At 43.8% G+C, this 10,984-nt stretch overlaps 1 protein-coding gene across 1 annotated transcript in view; it reads left to right on the forward strand.

Moving 5' to 3' along the window:
- The window catches only part of LOC109910887 (Down syndrome cell adhesion molecule-like), a 490,591-nt gene that overhangs the window by 422,442 nt on the left and 57,165 nt on the right, over window positions 1–10,984 (forward strand). The window contains exons 21-23 of the mRNA XM_048603034.1: window positions 6,204–6,357; window positions 9,790–9,907; window positions 10,781–10,944. Coding sequence (XP_048458991.1) covers window positions 6,204–6,357; window positions 9,790–9,907; window positions 10,781–10,944 — 436 coding nt within the window. The remainder of the gene's footprint in view (window positions 1–6,203; window positions 6,358–9,789; window positions 9,908–10,780; window positions 10,945–10,984) is intronic.

Here is a 10,984-nt window from a genome sequence, read left to right on the forward strand (position 1 = left end):
AAACGTCAGCCTTCCTGCTCCTATGATGCTGCTTGGCCTGCTGTGTTCATCCAGCTCTATGCCTTGTTGTTTCAGATTCTCCAGCATCTGCAGTTCCTACTATCTCTGACTTACCTTAAGAGTGTCTTTAAATTTGATTGATTTGATTAAGTCATGCCTGGTCTGTTCCACCACAGTGGGTGTGGTTTGAATCTCATGAATCTTGACCTTACTGATATCTGTGCATTGATGTGCATAGTGCACATCTGCTACTGCTGGACCATTGGGACCCAGCAGGTTGAAAAATTTGGGAAGCCAAAGTGAATTTGTGTATTAACACTGCATTGTGATTGTGCCAATGCACAGAATTAGTAATCTGTTACATGCCATGAGACTGACTGTCATAGGGAGTAATATAGAGTGCCATTTGCTAAAGTATATGTATTTCAGAGTGTATAGTGTTAATATCTTGGTACTAGCTACTGTGTTGATTTTACCTTTTAAGGTGTGTAAATCTATCTTTTCAGGACATATGATCTTAATGGTTTTAAAAGCTTCTCATCACCTTATACCATTGACATGGTGTGTGAGATAACAAGATGGAAAGCTTCATCTTCCATAACTTACCTTTCGCACATTTGATTTTGCACCTCAATGATGTGTTTGCATTGGTACACACTCTTAAGACTTGCCTTGCTGCCAGTGTTGAGGTGCTGTGCTGTCTTGTTGGTCACCTGCATTTTGTTGTGGGATCTGGTTTTGCTTTTGGTCCTGGATTTTCTGTGCGTGTGTGCTCAATGTCACTCGGTGTCACATGCTTTGCAGATATGAATAAATGGTGAACAGCTTTTGGGTACGTGTGACATATCTTGTTAATTTGGTGCACTTTATTAATCATAGCAACAGAGGTGGTTGTACCTAAAGTGTGTAATTCATGTGGGCCTACTATGATTTCTTGCTTGTGTCTATCCTCAAGCAAAGCATCAATAGTATCAAAGAAATCACACTCCTGTCTTTCACAAAATTGGACTCCTGGAGATTCTGTGAATGAAATAGTTCAAAGTTGTTAAACCTGAATTTAATTTGTGCCTTGAGCTGGACTTTGAATATTTCCCAGACCATTTCTGGATCTCCCTTTTTGTCCACGGAGAGACTGGATGTACTAATTCTGCAAATTATTTCCTTCTGTTCTGGTGGGCGAAATGAGGAAACAAGCTGGTGAAAATAACCAACTTCAGCACACAGGTAGACTACCTTAGCTTAGCACAATACATTTTAGAGTTTAAAAGCTGTAAGTTCGATCAGGAGGGTGCTGTATTTAAAATGAGAGCAGCCTTTGACTGCCATTTTATGACTTTTAAATAGGAAAGCAGGCTGAATTTTCTTTGTGAGAGACAGGGCTTCTAGCTTGACAGGACTTGTACGTCAAGCAGAAAAAAGGTCTGCCTTTCTCTGTTTTAAATCTGAAGATCTCGACTGAGAGGACTCGGTGCTGTTAGTTTTCTAAATGCTTTCACGCCTAGGGCTGTCTGATCTTCAGAAGAGCTTCCATCTGTCTGCCACCAAGAACTCAGACTCTTTTATAAATCACTTTACAGCTTTACCACTGTGATCTTTCATTGCGTTGAAGGCTTTTTCCTCCAAGAGGGTGTTTGTATCTGATGCTGCAAACGTTGTTAGATTCTATAACATAAGAAATAAATATGGGTAACATATTAATAAAAGATTCAATAGGTGTTTGTTACAGCTCTTGACATAGAAGTATATTACAGTCATAGGAACTTCAAAGAGTTGTAAGCTTCCATCAGCATGTCATGCACCAAATGGTCCCAGTTAAGATGGAAACATAGATCTTTTTATCCTTGGGTTGTATGTTATGATATGGTGCCGATCTAATGAACATGTCTCTTAAAGGTATATGGAGTACTGGCTGGCAGATGTAACAACACAACCATTAACTTCTTGAGGGCAACTGGAAATGGGCAATAAACGCTGTCTGACATCAACACCCACATCATATCGATGAATAAAAAAATGTCAATCCTTCATTTCCTTATTTTGTTCAGTGTCCAATAACCTATGATAACATATCTGTCAAGCAGCCTGGAGTGCATTATGCAGTTGAAGTCACTATATAAATGAAAAAGGTTGTACACTTCATTGGGAATTATATATTCCTCACATCACAAACAGCCACAGTATGTTTCCCAAGCCTATCCTTTGTAACATATAACCATGCTGAGTTCTTCACGAGCCTGAATATTTTACAGTTCTGTGTCGTACGCTGCCTACCTGGGCATAAATTAGTAAGGTCCTTGATTAATTATTTACTGTTTTCTTAACCCTTTGCCTACCTTAGATGTCTGGTTCATCTAAAAGGGAACACTGTTTTCATTGTCATCAGTGGACAAAAATCTACGTTACTCTATGCTGAGTCAGACTGTACCATTGCTGCATTCATGAGTAACTAATACTCCTAACTTCTTTTGAATTTCATTCATTGGGCATTGAAGGCAAATCATTTCAACTCATCTGTCCATATCCAACCATCCCATTATAGAACCCTCTTGAATGAATCATCATCCCTGCACCTGCAACATCAGCTGGAATTACACTTTGTGGGTTGAATTCCCTGTAGGAAGATTTCTTCATGATAGGAGAACTGATTTCAGCTTTCACCAAAGTTCCCCTGTCTCAAGTTATGTTGATATATTTCTCTGTTTAATATCTTGTGTACCTGTAAAGTTTGCTGGGGTTGTTTGGTAATACAATCAGGCAGAATTAAGTACTCTCCCCCTGTTTTTTTATTCAGTCGTTGTGATCTCAAAAAGCTGAGCACTGTTTTGCACTACAAAGCAAGAGCCCTCACTTCTGTGTAGTAGGCAGCTTAACTGGGTATAAATTAATGAGCTTGGTGATTCGTGAGGTTGGCTCCTTTCATAATTATCAAACAGCAGCAATGTACACAGTGGCTACAAGAGCAGGCCAGAAGCTGGGAATACTGCAGCAAGTAACTCCCCTCCCGATTCCTCAAAGTCTGTCCACCATCCATAAGGCACAGGTCAAGAGTGTGATGGAATCCTCCCCACTTGCCTGGATGGGTGCAACAACACTCAAGAAGATTGACACCATCCAGGACAAAGCAGCCCGCTTGATTGGCATTACACCTACAAGCATCTACTCCCTCCAACACCGATGCTCAGTAGCAACAGTGTGTACTATCTACAAGATGCACGGCAGAAATTCACCAAAGATCCTCAGACAGCACCTTCCAAACCTACGACCACTTCCATCTAGAAGGACAAGGTCAGCAGATATATAGGAACACCACCACCTCCAAGTTCCCCTACAAGCCGCTCATCATCCTGACTTGGAAATGTATCACCGCTCCTTCACTGTTGCTGGGTCAAAATCCTGGTATTCCCTCCCTAATAGCGTTTTGGGTCAACCCACAGCAGGAGGACTGCAGCAGTTCAAGAAGGCAGCTCACCACTTCCTTCTCAAGAACAATTAGGGATGGGCAAGAAATGCTGACCAGCCAGCGACGCCCACATCCCAAAAAGGAATCGAGAAAAACATGAGCTGAGTTTAAACTATTCAGCCTTTCTCATCCTCAAGCAGCAAGGTCCTTCTCATATATGTTTCTGTAGTGCCAGTATTGTACAGGGTGGTTTTATGTCAAGCACTGGGTTCCTGACATGTTTACCAATCATTGTTCTAGCTGAAATCAGGTTGCTAGGCACAGAATACACCTTTAATAAAAACAGAAAATGTTTCACAATACTCAACAGGTCTGGGGTGAGAAACGGAGGAATCACTAACAGGAAACACTTCCCTGTTTTATGTGACTTTGGGTAACTCCAGCCTCCTCCCAAACCCACCCTCCAGGCCCTTGAAAAACTTTCCACTGGTGTTAATAGAGGACCAAGCCTTGTATGTTGCTACACTGAATCGTTTAGAATGTACATCACTGAAACAAGTCTGTTGACTTTTCTAATCTGTGCTGGTGTTCATACTCCAGATGAGTATGTACTCCACAAAACCCCTATTATAATACACAAGGACAGGAATGAAAAGCCCATTCTCCCCTAGACTCTGCAAATTCCTAGAAGGATATAAGTGAACAAATTTTTCCAACAATCAGCAATGGACTTATGGTCGTCATTAAACTCTTAATTCCAGATTTTTTTGTTGTGTGTTCATGTATGCCAGTGGGCTGAGGTACTTCTGTTACAAGACTGGGTTTGTACACTGGTTTGCTGTGAAAGTCACAGTGAATGAACGACCCAGTGGTCATAGAATCAGAGAGATGTACAGCACAAAAACAGACCCTTCGGTCCAACTCGTCCATGCCGACCAGTTATCCTAAATTAATCTAGTTCCATTTGCCACCATTTGGCCCATATCCCTTTAAACCCTTCCCATTCATATACCCATCCAGATGCCTTTTAAATGTTGTAATTCTACCAGCCTCCACCAATTCCTCTGGCAGCTCATTTCATACACGCACCACCCTCTGCGTGAAAAAGTTGCCCCTCAGGTCCCTTTTAAATCTGTCCCCTCTCACCTTAAACCCATGCCCTCTAGCTTTGGACTCCCCCACCCCGGGAAAAGACCTTGTCTATTCACCCTATCCATGCCCCTCATAATTTTATAAATCTCTATAACACCCCTCAGCTTCAGGGAAAATAGCCCCAGCCTATTAAGCCTCTCTCTATTGTTCAAACCTTCCAACCCTGGCAACATACTTGAAAATCTTTTCTGAACCCTTTTAAGTTTCACAATAGCCTTCCTATAGCAGGGAGATTAGATTTGCACACAGTATTCCAAAAGTGTTCTAACCAATGTCCTGTACAGCTGCAACATGACCTCCCAACTCCTACACTCAGTGCACTAGCCAATAAAGGTAAGCGTACCAAACGTCTTCTTCACAATCCTATCTACCCTGTGACTCCACTTTCAAGGAACTATGAACCTGTACTCCAAGGTCTCTTTGATCACTAACACTCCGCACGACCTTACCATTAAGTATATAAGTCTTGGCCTGATTTGACGTCCAAAATGCAGCACATCACATTCATCTAAATTAAGCTGCATTGCAGGTAAAGGGAATCTTTCTCTCTAAGCGCTAGAAGTCAGCAGCCACCATCTATAGGAAAGGAACAAAATGTTTTAAAATTTCAGTAACATTTCAGAAAAGCCAAAAATAAGCCACTTAGCCAAACTCTGTCCCACCATCTACTCTTCACGAATGACCCAGAGACCAACCAGTACATCTTTCTCTCTTCAAGTAATGTGTGTGTGTGTGTGTGTGTGTGTGTAGTACATTATTATTGCTTCTTACATTTAGTAATTGATAAACTCACTATTTTGTTAACTCAAGAGAGCCTGATAAAATTGGCTCACTTTAAAACATAAATTCATTTGATTTTGGAGAGAGGAACCTACAAGAGAGGGAATCCTTTATAAATTAAACCTGTGGTAAGCAACCAAGAGGGATAAATAAAGATAAAAATGAAGTCAGTTCATCCCTCCTCACTCCAGAGATTGGAAGTTTGGGATATCCTCTCTGGAACTTTAAGAACTGTGGCCATCTCTATAATATCTTTGACATTGTAAAATGTCTCTAGGTGTTTCACAGGAGTATGATCAAAACAAATTTCACATGGAGCCAGATAGGAAGGTATTAGGACAGTTAAGTGAAAGCTTGTTCTGAAAGATGAGTCTTAAAGGAGCAACCTAAAAGAGGCAAGATATAGAGAAGCAAAGTGTTGAGAGGGAATTGAGAGTTTCTGAAAGCACAGAACAATAAAAATCAGGGATGCTCCCAAATCCCTTCAATCTGTTGAAATCTTTGATTAAATAATCCTTCAGGCTCTTTGATTCCAGGGAATGGAACTCGTAAAACCAGGTATCTTTGTTTTGTTTGTTTGTCGGCATTGACACTCACACTGACCTTGAGGGCATGTCAGATAGTGTGGACTCAGCCCAAGTGGGAATCAGCAGCCACCAAACTTTCTGTTCCACAGCAAAAACAATGTTGATTTACAAACTACCAACACACCGGGGCCCTCCAGAATTAGACATGTCACAGGCATGAGGGATCTTATTGCTGGATAACAGTATCTTTTCAATTGATTGACAAAGCGCAGTGAAAAGTTGACACTTTAATTGACCTTCGGTTTCTGTGAGGCACCAGTAAGTGGCTTTGTTTTCCTTCCCAGATAATCAGTGAATTTGAAGCCTCACCGGACTCGTTTTATTACCGCATTCCCAACCTCAGCCAAAATCGCCATTATAGCATCTGGGTTGTTGCAATTACTGCAGCAGGAAGAGGGAACTCCAGTGAGATTATTACAGTGGAGCCACTGGCAAAAGGTAACATTCCAGATTGGCACTGGTGAGATTTAAACCTCCATCCTACATGAACAAGCCCCCATTGTGATGTTTCCATGCTGTACAAGTCTGATTTCTTATATACTAGGTCTAGTTATACATTGCTAGCTGAGGTTCATATCATAGAATCCCTACAGGGTGGAAACAGGTCCTTTGGCCCAACAAGTCCACACCAACTCTCAGACCATCCCACCCAGCCCCATACTGCTGTTACTCACCTAATCTACACATCCCTGAACACTACGGGCAATTTAGCATGGCCAATCCATCTAGCCTGCACATCTTTGGACTGTGGGAGGAAACCGGAGCAAAACCCACTCAGACACGGGGAGAATGTGCAAACTCCACACAGACAGACATCCGAGGGTGGAATTGAACCTGGGTCGCTGGTGCTGTGAGGCAGCAGAAGTCTAGTCTGCATGTGACTCCAGCTCCACAGCAATGGCCCCAGAATGGTTGAGCAAGCCACACAGTTCAAGGTCAGTTGCGACGGGTAACAAATACTGACCTTGCTAGTGATGCCCACATCCCAAGAAAGAATAATAATTTGTGATCCTTAGTATGACCTTCCCAGCCCAGCCTGTGTTTGAATTCTCTACATTGCAGAAATAATCTTTCCCCACCTACTGTTTGAAGGCCTATGTCCAGAAGAAATTGAAAAGTGATCTACTCTCCCGGTGGATTTTTTTTATATGCCACTTCCATTAATTTTAGGATTTTACGGGCCATGTGTGTATAACGCAGGCCCTTTATTGGAGGTTAGATTAGGAAGGAGTTTTGTGCTTTAGCTTGCTGGGCAGATCCCAAATGCATCAACCTACTTACTGCTGCAGTTATGTAAATAGTTACTCCGGAAATGTTAACAAAGAACAGTACAGCACAGGAACAGGACCTTCGGCCCACCAAGCCTGTGCTGACATATGATGCCTTTCTAAATTAAAAATCTCTTCCCTGTCTGTTCATGTATGTCAAGATGCCTCTTAAACATTGCTTTTGTATTTGCTTCCATCACCTCCTCTGGCATTGCATTCAAGGCCCTTAAAATCTCTAGTGCGGAAAGAGGCCATTCGGCCCATTGAGTCTGCACTAACCCTCCAAAGAGCATCGTTTCCAAATTCAGTCCCCACTCTATCCCTGCAACCCCACATTTACCATGGCTAACCCACCTAGCCTATCACCATAACACCCTAAGCTCACAATTTCTCTTGTCATCTAAGGTTCCTGAATCTTGCAAGTCCTTATCCTTCATTTTCACAGGAACGTGCTGGTTCTGAACTCTAATCGACTGGCTTTTAAAAGATTCCCACATGCCAAGTGTATTTTTACCCTCAAACAGCTGCCCCCAATCTACATTTCTGACTTCCTGCCTAATATTGTTGTAATTAGCCTTAGCCCCATTTTAACACTTTCACTCGAGGACTACTTTTATCCTCATCTCGAAGTGACTTAAATGTTACACAATTGTGGTCACTGTTCCTGAAAAGCTCCCAAATTGAAACTTCAGTCATCTGGCTGGACTCATTTCCCAATACCAGGTCTAGTATGACCCCTGCCCTACTTGGATTATTTAAATACTGTTTCCAAAAACCATCCGGGATGCACCAAACAAACTCTCCCCATCCAAGCCCCAGGACTAAACGAGTCCCAGGTCAATACAGGGAAAGTTAAAATCACCTACCACAACAAACCCTGTTGTTTTTACATTTTACTATAACCTGTCCACATATCTGTTCCTCTATCTCCCCCTGGCTATTGGAGGCCTATAGTACAATTCTATCAAAATGATTGTATCCTTCATATTCCTGATCTCTACCCATATGGCCTCACCATAAATAGCCAATGCCTCAGTGACTGTTAAATTGAAACCCTAACTTATCTCACATACCCCAGCTGCACCTCCTCCAGATCCTCACACCCCACCACCCCCACAGACCCTGAGCTGACACCCCTGTGATCTGATACATACATCCCTGGACCAACCACCCATAACCTAACCCCGACTTGTACCCAGCACTCTTGCCAGGGGACAGATTACCTCCTCTGGTACCCTCCACATTCCCCCTACAACTTGAAAATCTTCCTTACTGTGGAGCTGAAATCCTGGTATTACAGCTGTCCTGGGACTTCGCCCCTCCTCCATCCAAATAGGGAGGCGATGGCCTAGTGGTATTATCGCTGGACTATTAAACCAGAGACCCAGACAATGTTCTGGGGACATGGGTTTTGAATCCCACCACACCAGATGGTGGAATTAAAATTCAATAAAAATATCCGGAATTAAGAATCTAATGATGACCGTGAATCTATTGTCGATTATTTGAAACGCCCAGCTCGTTCACTAATGCCCTTTAGGGAAGGAAACTGCCATCCTTACCTGTTCTGGCCTACATGTGACTCCAGTACCACAGCAATGTGGTTGACTCTGAACTGCCCTCTGGGCAATGAGGGATGGGCAATAAATGCTGGCCTAGCCAGTGATGCCCTCATCCTGCGAATGAATAAAGAAAAAATCTGACACCCCAACCCACTCCAGACCTCATACAGACCCTGACCCTGAAACCCCATTCCACTACCTGCCCATGAGGACCCCAACTCGTGCTGCTGTTGGGCCCAGCACCGTCCTCAGCTGCTGTGACAATACCCACTCCAACCCCTCCCCCAACTGTCCAGCCCTGTTATCTCTCCCCTACCCTGAACGCTCGCACACTCACCTGATCCCCTTGTCATCCTACCTAGCTCTACCCCATCCCGTAGCACTGTACCCACCTGACATCCTATTTCTGGCTACGTATCCACCTTGTACCTTAATTACCTGGTCCCCTACTCTATTACCCACCTGGCCTAACCTCACAACTACCTTACGTACTTACACTTTGACAGCAGTTGACAATGTGGCTGTGTGGGATACTGCATGTTTAAATTTCAGAATCTGGCAGCTGCCAGCTGTGAAAAATTGGGGAATGGTTTGCCTTGCTCCCAGCTGTTCTTTGCAAATGACAGTGTTTCAGAATGGAATTACAGCTCTCCATTTCTGAAGTATCCCTGATCAGACTCTCCTGTCAGCAAGGCAGAGCTCTCTTGTTTTGTAAAGAAAGGAGCAATGTGACAGTCTGTGAGATTGACACCCCATGAAAAACCCAACACTCAGTTTGGCCATCTCTCATTCTCTTAATGAAGGGCCTCATCTACCTTTGATGTTGCTGATGGCTTCTGTGTCAACTTTAATTCTATGCTTGGATGAAAGTTACAAGCTTGGAAACTAGGGGTAGACCATTCGGCCCTTCAAGCCTGCTCTGCCATTCAATCTGATCATGGATGACCATCCAACTCAGTACACATTCCCACATTGTCGCCAAACCCTTTGATTCCTTTAACCAGGGGAAGGTTTTAACTTGCTGTTGTGGTTGTTACCAGCACCAGCCCGGATCCTGACATTCAGCGGCACCGTGACAACACCATGGATGCGAGACATCGTATTGCCGTGTAAAGCAGTTGGGGACCCGGCCCCTACAATCAAATGGATGAAGAACAGGTAAGTGGAGAGTCTACACCCAGCATAGGAAGCTGCCAGCTTCAACATGCACCCAGCTAGGGACATAACCACTGCAAATGAAGCACATGTATGTTTCTGGGCGATGAATACTGGCCAATACATGCCCTCGCACATAGACTGACTGGTTAGTAGGCAGCGGTGGCCCTGCCTCCTATTCAGAAAGTTGGGGATGGGGTTCAAGCCTGCCTTGTCCACTTCTGGGTCCCCTGACTGGACTTGACCGTCACCAAGCAATCACCAGCCTGATATCGGTGTCCAATGCTGGGACTACAACCAGGCAGGAGCCCTCAGGACCAAAGTGAGTGGGATCATACTCACCAGGACCAGTCAGGTGGGTGCTAGGAAGGGAGCAAGGCATGAAGAAATTCACAGAATCACAAAAGCCCTACAGTATGGAAGTAGGCCATTTAGCCCATCAAATCCACACCAACCCTCTGAATAGCATCTCACCTGGACCCACTCCCCCCACCCGATCCCTATAACCTTGGATTTACCATGGCTAATCCACCTAGCCTGACAATCCCTGGACACAATGGGCAATTTAGCATGGCCAATCCTCATAACTTACATGCCTTTGAACTGTGGGAGGAAACCAGAGCAGACATGGGGAGAATGTGCAGCCTGTGGATGGAATTGAACCCGGATCTGCGAAGCCATGAGACAGTAGCGCTTACCACTGAGCCACTGCATCACCCCATTTGATTGGTGAGGAGGCAGCTAAGAGGAGTTGTTTCTAACACTCCCTGAATATTATCTCCAATGAGTCGAACCAGGTTTTGTCTCACAGTTTGTGCTACTTATGGTTGTTTTTGTGCACAGTCAGACCAATCTCTCTGTTTTCTTCTGGTTTAGTAATGGAACACCGAGCCCTGTGGTCACCGATGGACGGAGAAGCATCTTTAACAATGGAAGCTTTGTCATCCGCACTGTGAAAGCAGAGGATTCTGGGTACTATAGCTGCGTGACAAGTAATAACTGGGGATCAGATGAAATTCTTCTTAACCTACAGGTGCAAGGTGGGGAGCCTTAGATTGTTTTTATCTTTACTCTAAAGCA

The sequence above is a fragment of the Rhincodon typus genome, chromosome 11 (assembly GCF_021869965.1).
Source record: "Rhincodon typus isolate 14 chromosome 11, sRhiTyp1.1, whole genome shotgun sequence".
Lineage (NCBI taxonomy): Eukaryota > Metazoa > Chordata > Chondrichthyes > Orectolobiformes > Rhincodontidae > Rhincodon > Rhincodon typus.